The following is a 17,634-nucleotide window of genomic DNA, read 5'->3' on the forward strand; positions in this document are numbered from 1 at the left end:
GTCCTCTTTTTGCTTGAGGAAGATTGTCCCTGAGTTAACATCTGTGCCATTCTTCCTCTATTTTGTATGTGAGTTGCCGCCACAGCATGGCTTGATGCGTGGTGTAGGTCCATGCCCAGGATCCAAACCTGTGAACCTGGGCCGCCGAAGCAGAGTGTGCCGAACTTAACCGTTACGCCACCGGGCTGGCCCTGGATTCCACCATTTTTTTGGATAGTCTAGTAGTATAGATATTATCTTTTTTTTTTTTTTTTTGAGGAAGATTGACATCTGTTGCCAATCCTCCTCTTTTTTTTTTCTTTTTTCTCCCCAAAGCCCCAGTATATAGTTGTATATCCTGGTTGTAGGTCCTTCTAGTTCTTCTATGTGTGACACCGCCTCAGCATGGCTCGATGAGTGGTGAGTAGGTCTGCGCTCAGGATTTGAACCAGCGAACCCCAGGCAGCTGAAGGGGAACGTGTGAACTTAATTGCTATGCCACCACGCCAGCCACGATACTATCTTTTGATAGAGAAGTTTTCTTACTCTACTCTTCAGAGTTACTGTAAGATAGTAGTTCTAATGTTAGAGATTTAGGAAGGGAAGTGAGTTCTTGAATATAAAAAGCGAAGGTAGGGGCCGGCCCAGTGGCATAGTGGTGAAGTTCACACGCTCTGCTTCAGTGGCCCTGGCCCAGGTTCAGATCCTGGGCATGGACCTACGCACCATTCACCAAGCCATGCTGTGGCAGGTGTCCCACATGTAAGGTAGAGGAGGATGGGCATGGATATTAGCCCAGGGCTAATCTTCCTCAGCAAAAAGAGGAGGGTTGGCAATAGATGTTAGTTCAAGGCTAATCTTCCTTACAAAAAAAAACGTGAAGATAATTCCTCGTATTTCCTGGAAAATGCTTAGGTTTTTTTCCTTTCCCTCATGCCCATGAACTTGACCGATATTATTCCTTGTTTTAGAGATGAGGAGATTGAGATACAGAAAAGCTTTGACACAACAGTTCTGTGTAGAGGGCTAACATCTTAAATCTAATTCCTAAGCTGTCTCCACTGTTTACTTTTTTCCTGAGAATCTGGCATCATCTCTTTCTCTTTGGCACAGAAAGTTTACCTCTGGGGATAAGAACTAAATTATGAAGGGCTACATACCCCTCCAATTATTAGGGGAGAGGGGATGGTGGAGCTTTCTTTATTGTTTACATGATTTTTGCCTTCTTCTTGGCCTTCTTCCATATAGGCCTTGGTAAGGATTTTCTCTGTGGACCAGTTCCACCAAATGAATCCCTATGGGGTTGGGACTGAATTATTTACATATTCAGTATTCTATTTTGCCTATTGTGAGATGTATGCTGGTACAGAGCGGTATCAACAAACACCAAGGCTCTAAACCTGAGCCCTGTTGAATAGCTATGTCCTGGTAGAAGTGTCATTTGCTTATGTGAAATAAAAGAGGTCAAGCCTCATAATCTTTGAGAATAGCAGCCTGTGAGGACCATAAAACTGTTCATGAGATGCAGCTTATAAACACTCAGGGACTGAGAGATGCTACAGTTTTACTCTTCTGTCCTTAGGTGACACATGGTCAAATGAGCCATGTTGAATTGGATCCATCTTCTCAAATTGGCACTATTGGTCTGTCTTTATCTGATCCCCATTGGGGAAATAAGCTGAGAGCTATGGTACTTGAGGAGATGACACAGTTCCTTTGTTATAGTAATTAATGTAATAAATTAAGGGAGAGACCCAAAGGAAAGTTGATTGTTTCTCCTTAGAGCCGTAATTGGAAATTCAGTTTTTTAGTGAGCTCCTATGAAGTATGGCGAGTGGAGAGGGAGATGTCTATTATTCCAGCTGGGTAAGCTCAGAGTCACTGAGGGTAGTTTACATGTACTAGCCTCACCTGAGGCTGGCTAAGTATGATGCGATTTCAGGGTATCATCTGGAATTCAGGGAAGATGATATAATATGGTTATCTTCTAGCAACTTGGTTGTATCCCATTGGTGTATTGACAGTTCCTTGGAGCATCAGACCTTGTGAACCTCAGACAATTTAGATTTGAAGGCCTTTCCTGTTAGGGGGGTCAACAATCTAGTGGATTGGAACAGTTGGTAAAAGAAATAGTCTAGATGTTGAAACTATGAGCCTTGAGATTGGTACCTTGGTCCTGAGGGATTTTTGAAGGAAGATGGAGTCTTCCTGTCAGTTACTGTCGAGTAGGGTTTTATGAGCCATATCTGAGGTAGGAGTAGCCTAAAGGGAAAACCCGGACCACTGAGTTCATGGAAGAAGAAAGAATTGTCATTTTTGTTCATAGAACTCAAGGGGATATCAGTACTACCTGTAATTTAATTTGTAAAAATTTTTTAAAAACATTTTTCCTTTCTTTTTTTTGTGAGGAGGATCAGCCCTGGGCTAACATCCGATGCCAATCCTTCTTTTTTTTGCTGAGGAAGATTGGCCATGGGCTAACATCCGTGCCCATCTTCCTCTACTTTATATGGGACGCCGCCCCAGCATGGCTTGACAAGCGGTGCGTCCGTGCGCGCCCGGGATCCGAACTTGTGAACCCGGGGCCGCGGAAGCAGAGCGTGCGCACTTAACTGCTGCGCCACCGGGCTAGCCTCCATTTTTCCTTTTTTTAAAAAATATTTTAGATACTCTATATAAGGTATAACTGTGAAAGAGTCTTCTTTAAGTTCAGACATCAGAACATTATAAGAATATTTGAGGGCCGGCCCCATGGCTTAGTGGTTAAGTGCGTGCACTCTGCTACTGGCGGCCCGCGTTGAGATCCTGGGTGCGCACTGACGCACCGCTTGTCCGGCCATGCTGAGGCCGCATCCCACATACAGCAGCTAGAAGGGTGTGCAACTATGACATACAACTATCTACTGGGGCTTTGGGGAGAAAAAGGGGGAAAAAAAAGGAGGAAGATTGGCAATAGATGTTAGCTCAGGGCCTGTCTTCCTCAGCAAAAAGAGGAGGATTAGCATGGATGTTAGCTCAGGGCTGATCTTCCTCACAAAAAAAAAATAATAAAAACAGTTTAAAAAAAATATTTGAGTCATTTTATATTTTTGATTTGCCTTATATTTTTCAGATTTGTGTTCTCATAATATGCTTAGAACCGTGATGGATCCTCCTCCATTTTGTAGTGAGAAAATTAATATTTAATGAAGCAACTTGGCTAGCAACCTAGCTAGGGTCAGTGGAAATCTGAGTCCAGAAATCACATCTCTTGATTCTAAGCTCAGTGCTCTTTCTCCTCCACCATGCTACCTTCCTAGAATTGAGTCTAGCATTTTTTTTCTTTGTCCATACAGCTTTTGGAGGGAACTACAAAGCTAACCAGACAGATCACCCTCATATCCAAATGTGTGTGACCTGTGTAGTCCCAAGCAGATTATACTTACTCATACACAACTGTCACTTGCTCAGGCCAAAGCCTATAAGAAGATTGATCCAAAACCCATAGGAAGAGGGGAGGCCAGATAGATTTACAGTAGAACAGCATTGGACAATTTGCTACTTAAACCAGATTATCTGTGAGTAGTTGGCAGTTAAAGAGATGCTCTCTCTTTGAAGCCCTCTAGGATGGATACAGAGCTTTATCTGGGTGGAAAGAGAAGTACTGTTACTATGTTTGGTCATAAGTAGGGTCAGTTACTGCTTATGTCCTCTGTGCGGGGGCAGAGACCTAACATGAAGACTCTTTTTCTCATTCTTAGGCTTCTTGAAGAGATGCCTTGTTCATTCCTGAGGTAGGGGAGTGGTATGATCTATGGCATTTGCTCTAAAAAAAAGCAATTAATGACTTGAAATGTATGATTACAGACCAGTCTGTGGGCTGGGAGTCTGGGAGATGGCGTTGGGCTCCAGAGAGGAAACTGGGATTTGAACTTGTGTTGTTATAGGTACAGGGTGTGGGGAATGATTATCGTGACATATCTTGGTCCCTTAGCTATATCCATGCAGAGAGGAGTTCTTTGGTGATCAGTTGCAGGAACAAAGCACAAGTGGTACTGACAAGTATTTCCAGAGTCTCGTGAATCATGGTCCTAAATAGAGAAGTGGAGTACAATTAGGCAGAAGGAGAGGAGAGGAAAATATTTACAGAAGCTTTTGCAAGTTGCAAATGCCTTGTGGTCTCTGTAAGGTATTGGTTCTCCTGATACTGCACTGCACTTTCTCTGCCATGGAAGCAAGAGGTCGGTGCTTTTCATTTCCAGCTAGCATGTTAGTTACCCTACCTCCTGGGGTTAAACATCTCTGCAGTGACCTGTCCAAGAGTTGATTATTAACTGTATAAAGCCAGGGATGCTGTAGGGCGCAGATGGAAAGTGGTTTGGCTGCTGCAGCCAGGCTGATTAAAAAATCCTCAGCAATTTTACAGTGTATCTTTGGAAATGTACCACCAAAGTTACCGTGAAGCCTGCTGGGTTTGGAAAGCTGGATTTCTGAAAAGTCACCTGCTTGAAAAGTTATAATTATGAAAACTCGTAAACTTGCAAAAATAGGAGGACAGTGGCGCTCTAAAAAACATCGGGACCACTAAAGATCAGTCCTCAAGATGTTTTCTTTGTTTGCATCCTACTCATTCAGAAATTGTGGGTAGGTTTCTAGTGGGGAAAGCACTTTTTTTGTGTGTGAGGAAGGTTGGCCCTGAGCTAACATCTGCCAATCCTCCTCTTTTTGCTGAGGAAGACTGGCCCTGGGCTAACATCCATGCTCATCTTCCTCCACTTTATATGAGACACCGCCACAGCATGGCTTGCCAAGCAGTGCATCAGTGCACGCCCAGGATCCGAACCGGTGAACCCCGGGCCACCACAGCGGAGCGCACGCACTTAACCGCTTGCACCACCGGACTGGCCCCGGGAAAGCACTTTTTGATAGGTACATTAATAGAATTATAGATTTGAAAAAGGCCCGAGGCATGTCCAGACTACCCCCTACCACATATAGAGAAATTAATTATGTAATTTGCTTGACAGGTGGTTATGCTTTTTCTGCACAATACTTTCAGTGATAAAGATATGGCTTCATTAAGCATTGTGGGCCATTGTTGGAAATCTCAAGTTATTAAATTTTTTCCTGAGTTAAACATCTGTCTTTCTGTAACTTCTACTCGCTGGTCCTCTTTCTATCCTCAGCGTAAGTGTCTGTCTTCCACATTGCAGCTATTGTATATTTGAAGCTAACTAGCTTGTCTCCCTTCAGTATTCTCCTTTCTAGACTAAAGAATACCAGTTTCTAAGACCTTTCCTCTTATAATGGCTTCTGGGTCTTTTACTCTTCTGGACTTCCCTCCATTTAACGAATATCTCCTTTAAGATGTGGAACCTGGAAAAGAGCACAGACCATCAGAAGTTCTTTTCGTTTCCAACTCCCTTTTGAGAAGAAGCACAATTTTAAAAAAATGTAACGGTAATATTTCTTGTTACTAGAAAAAAACAAAGCAATTTGCCGTGACGTGTGGAATTGGGACAAGGAGAATTTGAGGAAGTGTCTTTCCTTACTGGTGTTAAGGCTGAACTTTTTGAGGTTCTACATTTATTATAAGCGTTGATATTGCCTTGTCTTTTTCAGGAATAATTTTTAATGTCTGCATTGAGTTTACTCTTCAGATTACAAAAGTCAGTTGGTATTTGAGTTTATAAGAATTATTCAAATTTATGCTACACTGAACTCATTTTGGTGCCTCAGATAATTTTTAACAAGATGGATATATTATGTGTTCTTATATAACTGAAAATCTGTCGCTTTTACACATGACAGACAATTTGACTCAGTGTAAAACTCTTGACCAACAACCTTTTCTCTTCAAAATTCTGTAAATTTTTCATTCTCTTTTAACATTTAATACTGCAGAGCAGTCTGAGGTTGGCCCAATTTTTGTCCTTTGTAATTTAAAATTTTTGCCAGAATGTGTGCAAGTTTGGCTTTTTAAATTGATTTTGCTGAAAAAGTAATGAACCTTTTCAGTCTGCATGCAAGATCTTTTTCAGTTCAAGATGTTATTTATGTCTTGATGGGTTGCTTTCCTCTCATTTGTTCTAGCCTTTTCTTCAGTTTTCCTTTCAGTGTTATTAAATGCCTTATCTCTCTCTTTCCTTCTTTATTTTCTGTTTGCTGTTCTTTTCCTTTGCATTCTGAAAAAATATCTCAAGTTTTCTTAAAATTTACTGATTCATTTTCCACAGTTTCAGTTCTGTGCTTTTTTCATTTCTGTATGAATTTTTTTTAATAATTCTATTTATTTATTTTTTCCCCCAAAGCCCCAGTAGATAGTTGTATGTCATAGCTGCACATCCTTCTGTTACTGTATGTGGGACGTGGCCTCAGCATGGCCAGAGAAGCGGTGCGTTGGTGCACGCCCGGGATCCGAACCCGGGCCGCCAGCAGTGGAGCACGCGCACTTAACCGCTAAGCCATGGGGCCGGCCTACATGAATTTTAATTGGTATTGCATTTTTCGTTTCCTTGCATCTTCCTTTTTTTAAAGTATCATATCCTTTTGTCCTTTTATCTAAGTTCATATCTTTTCATTTCAGCCTATTATCTTCTTAATGCTGTCTCTTCCTTACTGGCATACTTTGTTTATCCTGATAATACAGTGGAGTGAGAACTATCAGAAGCTGTCAGTGAGCACTAACATTTTACTGTACAATTACTCTATATTCTTTGCTTTATATGCTTCTGCAGAGTCTCTCTTCCATTACCATCTTATTTTCTAGAGGAAGGTTTTTGTTTTTGTTTTTAGAGGAAGGTCTTTTGAAAGTTTTATTGCTTTTCCAAGGATAAACAAACATGGGGTTGTTTTAATGGTTAAATTACATACTGATGATAGTAGCTCTGGAGGAAAGTGGGTAAACCTTAGATGAATGTGGGTTATGCTCTAAGCCTAGCCACAATTGCAGAGATTGCAGAGGTGATAAATTATGATGTTGGAAAAAATTACGATAATGGGAAGAACTATGCTTTAATAATTCTCTATAGTGCAGATTAGTTCGCATTCCCTTCTCTAGAAATGCCCTCTGCCTCTCATTATAGAATTATTTTCAGTACCATGTTCCACTGTCTTATTCACTTTTTATTCTCTGCTGTATTCCCAGCTCCTAGTTTAGTGCCTGGCACATAGGCAATTTATACAAATTTTTTTGAATGTACGAACAAATACATACTACACTACTATTTCATGGAGGCCAAATCTCATTGTGTAGTGTTGAGAATTCCAAACATTTTACTAAAAATTTCTTCAGAAATCTAGATAATTTTCAGAGGTATCATTTCTTTGACTCTTCAAGGATTGTGTTTCCTCTACCTTGTGGGTGGCATTTTTTCCATAGTTCCTACATCATGTTTCCCCCTACACACACTTTTTGCTCATCCTTTTATGACCTGAGATCTGTGTAGACTTGATGCCAGCAGTGGTTGGTTGCTGTTGGCACTAAACTCTCTACTTGGGTAAAGGATGTGTTTTCTTCTCAGATCTACAGCTAAAATGGCCAATCAATTTGCACACCTTTCTCTCTTTTTTTTTTTTTTTATAATTTTATTTATTTATTTTTCCGCCAAAGCCCCAGCAGATAGTTGTATGTCATAGCTGCACATCCTTCTAGTTGCTGTATGTGGGACGCAGCCTCAGCATGGCCGGAGAAGCGGTGCGTCGGTGCGCGCCCAGGGTCCGAACCTGGCCGCCAGCAGCAGAGTGCGTGCACTTAACCGCTAAGCCACGGGGCAGCCCCACCTTTCTCTCTTAAATTCCAGTTGCTAGCAGGCTTTCACTTGGTACAGCTTTGCTCTCTAAGGATGACATCTTTTCTTGGAACTGCACCCTGGTTCTTTGACACTGTCTTGAAGAGAGTAGGTGAATAAGTGCTATTTGTCTTGTCTCTGTCCTATCTATAGCGTTTACCTGTTAGAAATCCACTTTGGAGGATTCATTGTGCCACCATTGGCTCTTTCTGCTGTTATCTTATGAACTTATTTTCTAAATGGGTATACAAAGATGGTGGTCAGGGAAGTGAGCAGAAACAGACTCTTTGGCTTTGTCATAAAGTAATACCTGGATGGTATATGTTGGCTGCAAGATTTTCTAGGTGGTATACTCCCCAGGTCTTGTTAGTCAAGAGGCAGGAAAGACATAAATTGCCTTTTTTACCACCTCCCCCCCTTTTTTAGCCAATCTCTATTTCATGTGGTGAGGCCCTGGTATTTATCAATACAGTGCCATCAATCTTGTATAAGAATGTGGAGAATTGTTCCACATTCTTGTGTTAGGTTTCTTTAGTAGTGTTCAGTTATTGATAGCGTAAAATTTTTTCTATTTTTTTTGGTGTCTTCATAGGCATTTGGGAATGCCTATGGGAAAGGCCACACTGAATTCTGCTATTTAGACATAATTTGAAACCTGGAGTTTAATAAGGCTGATTTAACTCAAGCTGATTGGTTGAGTCCTCTCCGAGGATTGTTTCCTCTAGTTGCAGTTTTTGCCCCCACCCTGATTTGTATTTTTCCCAGTTCTGCTTGCTTTTCGTTTTTATTCTTACTTACCTGTAATTAGACTTTTCCCCCTCCAACAGTAGAATAACGAGAAGTCTATATTGTTAGTAGAGACAGGCCCTCTTAGTAGAGGGCTTTTAAGACATTTGCTAGACCATGTTCTGAGTCTCTGATAATTCAAAAAGAAGCAAGGAGAAAGGGGGTGTGAGTAAAGTTGTGCTAGAGCTTGAATCTGTGATGTGCCAGGGCCTGTATTGATTGAGGGAGGATTGCCAGCTGGCCATGGTAGTAGACATAAGTCTCTTGGGAATGGGAACTAACTCTAGAGGATTTCTAGTTAAGACTTACCACAGAATCTCTGGGCAATTGGAAATATTGTATTCTTTCCTGGGGAGATGGAGTGGGAATTAACTTTTCCCTTGGTCAAGTGTGACTTGGTTAGAAATACAATTGAACCTGTGTGTTTTGTCCACTGTGATGTGATAGCCGCCTAGGAAGGGTCTGTTTTGTGTGGGAGTTGATTTCAAGCTGTCTCCTTGCTTGTATTGTTTCCTTTAACAGCTCTTTAAATTTTCTTTTTCCAGCAATGATGTTGTCCACTGGGCATGTACTGACCAATGTGGCAGGTCTGAGAACATAGCTGAAGCTGAAAATAGGAAAACTGGGGGCAAGGAAGAGCCTTGAATCTTGAGGTGGGACGTTGACTCTAAGATGTCCTTGAGCAGTGGAGCCTCCGGAGGGAAAGGAGTGGATGCAAACGCGGTTGAGACATACGACAGTGGGGATGAATGGGACATTGGAGTAGGGAATCTCATCATTGACCTGGACGCCGATCTGGAAAAGGACCAGCAGAAACTGGAAATGTCAGGCTCAAAGGAGGTGGGGATACCGGCTCCCAATGCTGTGGCCACACTACCAGACAACATCAAGTTTGTGACCCCAGTGCCAGGTCCTCAAGGGAAGGAAGGCAAATCAAAATCCAAAAGGAATAAGAGTGGCAAAGACGCTAGCAAACCCACTCCAGGGACTTCCCTGTTCACTCCAAGTGAGGGGGCAGCTAGCAAGAAAGAGGTACAGGGACGCTCAGGAGATGGTGCCAATGCAGGAAGCCTGGTTGCTGCTATTGCTCCCAAGGGCTCAGAGAAGGCGGCTAAGGCATCCCGCAGTGTAGCCGGCTCCAAAAAGGAGAAGGAGAACAGCTCATCTAAGAGCAAGAAGGAGAGAAGCGAAGGAGTGGGAACTTGTTCAGAAAAGGATCCTGGGGTCCTCCAGCCAGTTCCCTTGGGAGGACGGGGTGGTCAGTACGATGGAAGTGCAGGGGTGGATACAGGCGCTGTGGAGCCACTTGGGAGTATAGCTGTTGAGCCTGGGGCAGCGCTCAATCCTTTGGGAGCTAAACCGGAGCCAGAGGAAGGGGAGAATGAGTGTCGCCCGCTAAAGAAAGTCAAGTCTGAAAAGGTAAGAGGTGGCCAGATCTGGCTGCCCATTGCCAGTCAGAACTGCCCTGGACTAATCGCCAAATGCTGTGTGCACTATGTGGGAGGCTCATTAGTTTGTGGGTAAAGACCAATTGTAAGGTCAGAGCAGCTGATAATGATAATGTGGTTTTGTTCTAAATTAGGGAATTCCCTACAGATTCATGAACAGCAGACCTGGACATTTTGGAGAAGAATATCTGTTGTTGGGGGCAGCTACTTGTAGAATGAATTTTCTATAAATCAGGTTGAGAACCTCCCATCTTGTCCTTGTCCCACCTAAGACATTTGTTGCTAGAGGCTGGCATCAACCTTTATGTGATTCCCAGCTTGTCTGGCTTTTCATCCTCAGAGTCATTGATAAACTTAATAATAAGTGGAAACTTGATAGGCTTTTGGTTGAGTGCTGTTCTTAATGGGATAAATGATTCTGCTGGGTCTCTGGAAGAGAAATGGGTTAAATAAGTTTCATGGCATGATATCTACCAAGTGTTCTATTGGTGGCTACCAAAGAGCAAAGGGGCACAGTTTGGGGCAGGTAAACAAGGGAGCAGGAGATACTGACTGTATTAAGAGGTACTTAATCAGGCCTTATGAGATACTGTTATGGCTATGCAAGTTTGGTCTTGAAAGAGATTCTTTGGCCGCTAAAGTTATAGTTCTTGGCCAGGTATCTCCCTCAACTATTGGGAATCAAAGTCTCCTGGTGTTAATAGCTGCCAAACAGTGTAATGATACCTTGCCTTCTGCTTGACTTGGAAGGACTGGTGCCTGCAGCCCCAGGAGGGGCTCTCCTCCTCTGGGAAGATGATCTTAGTTCATGTCCAGGAAATGGTGCTTGCAGAGTTGGAGCAGAGTAGATGTGAGTCTAGGGTCAGCTCAGGCTGCCTTCAACTTCAGCAGCTTACAGTTTCCTGCAAAGCAGCTGGCCTGGTGATGAGCTGTTCATTGGCTCTTGCTTTTCTGCTCTGTGTTCTGTTCACTCTGTGCTTTCAGCTGATCCTAGCAGATGCAGTATAAATTGATTTCTCTGTTATTACATCAGCTGCAGCAGGGAATACCTATTTCCATATGTAAGTGTTTATAAATAGAGGCTGGATATATATGTTTGGGTGGTGGTGCTCTCTCAGTGCCTGGATTCTAGTGGTAGCTTGCGCTTTCTTTGCTATAGGTATTTTAGTCTTGCCTCTGGCACATCTGTAGCTCTTAGCAACATCTGGGCTTCCCCGGTAACAGGGCTGTGAGTTTTCTTCCACTAATAACGCAGTGGTTCATTCCCTTTTACCAGTGGCAGCGGCCAGAGAGGCTGCCTGTGTTTAGGTGGCGGATGCTGTAGTCCACCTCAGTAGAGTCAAGTTCCAGCTGGTTACTGGCATGGCTCATCCCGTGCTGGCTGGGATTTACCATTTTCTCTGGGGTGCAGATGGATAATACTGTTTTAAAGAGGCCTAAGAGTACTAGGAGTTCTTGCTTCTGTTCCAGACCCATTAGACTGTTCCCTACATCTGGCTTCAGTAAACTCTTGCTATATATCCGTGTTCATAATCATTGTTCTTCCTGTGCTGGAAAGTGGCCACTTCTGAGAGTGGCCTTCATTTTCCTTTCTGTTTAGAACTCTTGACTCATGTTGCAGTCTTCTAAACGCGGTAGTAGTCTGTGGGTGAAAGGATTAATGATGCTTAGCTTCATGTTGGATTTAAGTCTAAATGTCCATGATAGTCTCCATCAGAGAAGCAAATGGAACCCATTTTCTCTTAAGGGTGCAGGGACTGGTTGGGTGGCTGCCCTTCAGATTATAATTGGGCTGAAAGATGCAATACATTTAAGCTAAGACTACACCTTGGTGCCAGGGAGGTTTGCCCATTAATAATGTAGCTGTGCTATAAGCTTTGTCTCCCAAGGAGACTGAGAGTAGGGCAGTGGAATGAGAGAGAAAAGGGAGAGAGACTGTGCTTCAGTTTTTGGAAGAAAGATAAAATTGCTGGGAAGTACTTTTAGAAGCAGAAAACTTGCTGTGCAGTTTGATGTTACTGTAGGCAAGAACCTGCTTTCTCAGTTCCTTTCCCTGTTCCCTCATCTGTTTTGAACAGTCTGGCTCTAGGGGTGCCTTTCCATAAAGCCTTTGACCATTGAAATAAATAATTATTTAAATAAATGTTTGGAAGTTGCTAGGATATGAAAACACTGTGCAGGGAGAGAGCATTTCTGGAATGGAAGGAGGGGAAGACAAGTTAACGGAAAGAAGGCTAGGAATCTTGCAGTGGAGCAGCTTTTGAGAAACCAGGAACCCAGGGTTTGGGGCATAATAGGTGCTCAATCACTGTTTGATGATTAGTACTGTAGCTTATAAGATATGTCTTTGAAAATTTCTTGAAGACTTTTCTCTCTGAGATATGGGCTTGCCTATGGCTTAACTGGTTTGGAATGTTCCTTCCATGTGGGGGCAACCAACAGAACCAAAACAGCAAAACAGATGTTTTGATATAATCTAAGAATTACATACTCTGAGCTGGGAACTGTCATGAAGAGGGAAAACTCGTAAAATTTGGAAAGTGTCTTGATTGGAGTCTCCCCACCCCCACCCCCCTTGGAAAAAGGAGAGAAGACAAATGGAGTTTGTGGTGTAGGATAGAATTGTCACATGTCTACTACTAGCTAATGAGGGATATTTGAATATTCAAATTATCTACCTCAGGACCTCTCTCATCAAGGTAGATATCTCAGACTATGGCTGAGGGAATTTTCTCTCAGACTATGGCTGAGGGAATTTTCTCTCAGACTATGGCTGAGGGAATTTTCTCTCAGACTATGAAGATGTGAATTTCCCTTCATAGAATCCCACTTTTGCTCCACCACACCTCTCTCTGCTAGGGCTCACTGTGCTATTGCCCAGAGTTCTAGGAGAGACCAGAGATGGCTCTTAGCAACTGCTGCTGCCCTGAATTGTTATTGAACACTCCTGCCTCATACTTCCTGCCAGCTGAAGAGATGGGGGAGAGAGTGTTATGGAATAAACAAGACAGAGCCTTCCGGCTCCTGCCTATTCCCTTGCCTTTGGTTTGATTGATAGGTTAAGTTAGTGATGGAAGGGGAGGTGGGGAGGTAGGGAGGAGGGAGTGTGCCTGTCTGAATGTCCCAAGCTTAGTGATTGCATTGCCACTCTGACAAGCAAGAAAAAAAGAATTCACAAACCACAGAAGGCAAAGATCTATCCAAGCCGACTCTGTCAGAGTCAGGGCTTAAACCAGGAGTTTAAGGTGAGAATCCTTTTTTTCCCAGATCATATGAAGTAACCTGTAGGCTCTAGTGGCTAAAGGATCCAGAAGTTTGCAACCAGAAGCTCCCCTTGCCTCTTTTTAGCTCCTGATTTTGATCTTGCAAGGTAGGAACACTCTGCACTCTGCTTTGCCCGTGTTTGTCTCAGCTTCTGCTGCTCTCAGAATGCTGCATATATTTACCACTTCCCCCGTTAGTTTAGGATACAAAGAAAATGATAAAGTGTGCTCTTTGCTCTTTTGCCTTCTGATCATGCTTGCTATCATATCCTGTGTTCTAAGAGCATCTTCCTTTGCCCTTGGTTTTGTTTTCCTGCCCTAGTTTATGCCTTCCAGCTCAGTTCTCTCGTGTTGCAATCCCTCATTGCCCAACCAAGGTCAGGTCTCTTTTATTCCTTCTGATCCAAGGCTTTCTCTCTTAACACATTCCTCCTTCACTAGCTGTTGTTTCTCAGCTATTGGTGGCATAGCAGTCAGCCTTGCTTCCTGAAGCCAGATGACCTCAAGCATTTTCCTTCATGGAAAAAATTTAAAAGAAGTTGATATTTATGTGGGACAGAGATGCATTCTCTAACTACAACGGCGCTTGAGCTTGCTTTATTTTTTCTTCAGCGGCTCTGTTTTCCATCTGGGTGTTGTAACTCAAGGAGAGCCCAGAGAAAAATTATCTTGTCCAATCTCCTCATTTTATAGAAGAGGAAACTAAGACCTGCCTAGGATCTCACAGGTAGTCCATGGCAAAGCCAAGCATACAAACCAGGTTTTTGGTTACCAAGTTCTAATGGCATATTGTTACTCTAGGATTTTTAACAAATCTTTAACTGTTATGAGGAATTCTCTATTTTCCCACTTTAAAGACTACCTTGGAAACACTGGAGATAAATGCCCAGATACTCTTAAGACTGCTTTCATTTGTTTTTCATACTGGTTTTAACATTGTAGTCACTCAGTAAACAAAGGATCTTTGAGTTTAGGTTTTCTTGGTAAGGTGATAATGTTTGCAAGACCAACCATTTACAGCTGGCACTGAACCTATCCTATTATATATAAAGAGGGAAAGTTACTTTTAATTCTTTTTGTGTGTGTGTGTGAGGAAGATCAGCCCTGAGCTAACATCTGATGCCAATTCTCCTCTTTTTTCTGAGGAAGACTGGCCCAGAGCTAACATCGTGCCCATCTTCCTCTACTTTATATGGGACGCCGCCACAGCATGGCTCGACAAGCAGTGCATCGGTGCGTGCCTGGGATCTGAACTGGCGAACCCCGGGCCGCCGCAGCAGAGCACACACACTTAACCACTTGCACCACCGGGCTGGCCCAAGAAAGTTACTTTTAAACTGCTACTTTGAGCTTGACTTCTTGCGGGAACCGTGTGTGTGTATGTGTGTGTTCTAGAATGTTGCATTCAGTCAGATTTTCATTGTAATCATTGAATCATTGCCAGTTCTGTCTTTACTTGGCAATTGCAGGTAAGTACAAAAGTCCCTGCCCTGGTGTTTCCTGGACATATCACTAATAGGCAGACCTTAAATGTATTGTGGATATTAATTGTTTTGTAAAGAGATGATATACTGTTGGATACCATTATCACCTTTAATTCATTCAGAACGTTGAGTGCATTTTATAATTTTATTTATTTATTTTTTCCCCCAAAGCCCCAGTAGATAGTTGTATGTCATAGCTGCACATCCTCCTAGTTGCTGTATGTGGGACGCGGCCTCAGCATAGCTGGAGAAGTGGTGCGTCGGTCTGCGTGCAGGATCTGAACCCCAGGCCGCCAGCAGCGGAGTCCGCGCACTTAACCGCTAAGCCACGGGGCCGGCCCCCATTGAGTGCGTTTTAGACTCCAGGTGTTGTGCTTGGTGCTGGATATACGCTGGTGAATAAAACAGAGATGGTTCCTGTTCTTTGAGGAGCTTAAAGTTTGCTATCTAGAGCACGAGTTCCTGAAAGTGTGGCCCATAAAACCATGTGCATCACATCACCTGAATGCCAAAAATGTGGATTCTTGAACCCTACCTCAGATCTGCTGTATAGGTTTTAGAGGTAGGAGCCCAGAAATCTCTACTTACAGAAGACTCTCCAGATAATTGCTATATACTTTAACATTTGAGAACCATTGTGAATTTTCTTTGTAAGGTGGGCATTGGGAGCCACTTCTGACTTAAAATACCAGCCTTCTAAACTTAAATTTCACATCAACTCTTATGTATAACTTAGTGGTTAAGAGCATAAACTCGGGCGGACGCCGTGGCTTAGCGGTTAAGTGCGCGCGCTCCGCTGCTGGCCTCCTGGGTTCGGATCCCGGGCGCGCACCGATGTACCGCTGTTGCCACCATGCTGAGGCCGCATCCCACATACAGCAACTAGAAGGATGTGCAACTATGACTTACAACTATCTACTGGGACTTTGGGGGGAAAAAGGAGGATTGGCAATAGATGTTAGCTCAGAGCCTGTCTTCCTCAGCAAAAAGTGGAGGATTAGCATGGATGTTAGCTCAGGGCTGATCTTCCTCACAAAAAAAAAAAAAAAAAGCATAAACTCTGGAGCCAGACTACCTGGGTTTGTATCCCAGCTTTGCTACTTATTAACTGAGTGATCTTGAGCAAGTTACTTAACTGTTCTACCTCAGTTTTCTCATGTGCAAAATGAGGAAAACAATAGTTCCTACATAGGGTTGTTGTGAGATTAAATTGGTTAATTCATATAAAACAGAACAGCACATAGGAAGCGTTCAGTAAATATTAGGAAAAAAGAAAAATATGATTTGATTTGAAATATGTCTCAGTCTGCCCTAGGCAATAATGGACTGAAATATAACAACATTCTACCTATATAGGAAGCCCTGTATAAATAGATAAATATATTGGCTAAGACTTTCAGAAAGCACTATGCTCAGAAGTTCCAAACCTGGGCTGGGAAATTTACATGTTGGTGATGTGTTCTAAAGCCCCTGGTATTTATAGCAGGGTTGGGAGGGTTGGGAGACCAAAATTGGCTCCAAAGGATATTGAAGTGGCCTGTTGAATTTCAGATTTCATATGAATTGAGTTTCCTTTCTGGCCCTATCCCTGGTGTGGGGTATTGGGTATGTTGGATAGATGTTACTGTGGGTTTGCCAGCATGTGCAATCTCATGTATGCTGGAAGAGCACTAAATGTTTTTGTTTCTACACAAGAGTGCATGGAAAATCTAAGTCCTAGTCCTTAATCTTCCACCCCCAGTGCGAACTTACATTTTTGCCATTTGAGTATAAGAGGTTTTACCAGCAGAGCTCATCCAGGGAGGCAGCAGGGCTTGGGCTTTCAGGCTGGAGGTGGCAGTAACATACACAGCTGAGATCCTGCCACTGCTGGCTGTCTGAGCCCTCCTCTCTGTGGTTTTCACTCTTTAAGCCATGCTTGAGTAACCCGCCTCCAGAGCTGCTGACAGGGCCACGTTCAGAGGCCTTGGAAATTACACTGTTCATTTCCTTATCATCCCCTGACCTGCAGTGCAGAGCCTTCTGGTGCAGGAATAAGGCAGAAAAAAATCCAGACGGCTCCCGGCCAGCATGTGTCAAGGGCTACAAAGAAGGAAATTGGACTTGCTCACTTAAAAACCATGGGGTTAGGCTTTGATTTTTGGTTCCTGCTGAGAGTTACTTGTGTATGTGCACATGTTCTATCTCTGTGTATGTGTATAGAATGAGTCTGTGCATGGCAAAGCTGTAGAGGATGAGCATCTGAAAGTAGAGAGCAGAGAGAAGATTGCTTTTCTCTTTAGTTAATTTCCCAGTTGTGCCATTGGAATGGGCTTGGCAGGATTAGCATCAGGAAGGTGCCAGACCATATTAATATTTTAAAATATATTTCTCTCGGTACAGTTTAGTCATGGTTGAGAGCACCCACCCAGTAAGAAGCTTCCCTGGCTGGCTGAGGAGACATTTTTAACAAATCCTGTTTCTTGAAGTTATTCATCCTAGATGACATTGGCATAATCAGTGTTTAAGCTATCTAAGAAAGTATAGACTTTGGGTCAGTCTTGGGGAAGAGCAGTAGCTCTTTTGAGAGGGAAGATAGTGTGACAAAGGAGAGATAGGAGGAATTTATAGCATTTTGAAATTTTCTGTTTGTAGGGCAAAATTCTGTTATATTTTCAGAGCCTGTCCTTGTTTTTTCAGTATTACAAAACAATCTACTTCCTTTCTCTTTTGGCATTTTCTCTTGCCCTGGGAGATCCAAACGAAACACTTTTTAGGCTGAAGAAGTAAAATGTGGATAAGAGGTTCTTGAGCAGAATTTACAATCGTTCTGTCCTTAATTTTCCTTTTTCTGGATTTCCACTTAATGTCATTGGTGACATTGGAGGCTTTGTGGAGTGCGGATGAAGTCTTTTAGCTTTCAGAC

At 42.9% G+C, this 17,634-nt stretch overlaps 1 protein-coding gene across 1 annotated transcript in view; it reads left to right on the top strand.

Moving 5' to 3' along the window:
- The window catches only part of ZNF609 (zinc finger protein 609), a 202,218-nt gene that overhangs the window by 16,320 nt on the left and 168,264 nt on the right, over positions 1–17,634 (top strand). The window contains exon 2 of the mRNA XM_004421687.3: positions 9,080–9,953. Within this exon, the coding sequence (XP_004421744.1) occupies positions 9,207–9,953 (747 nt within the window). The 5' untranslated portion in view covers positions 9,080–9,206. The remainder of the gene's footprint in view (positions 1–9,079; positions 9,954–17,634) is intronic.

Source organism: Ceratotherium simum, chromosome 3 (genome assembly GCF_057802395.1).
Source record: "Ceratotherium simum simum isolate JZ-2026a chromosome 3, ASM5780239v1, whole genome shotgun sequence".
NCBI lineage: Eukaryota > Metazoa > Chordata > Mammalia > Perissodactyla > Rhinocerotidae > Ceratotherium > Ceratotherium simum.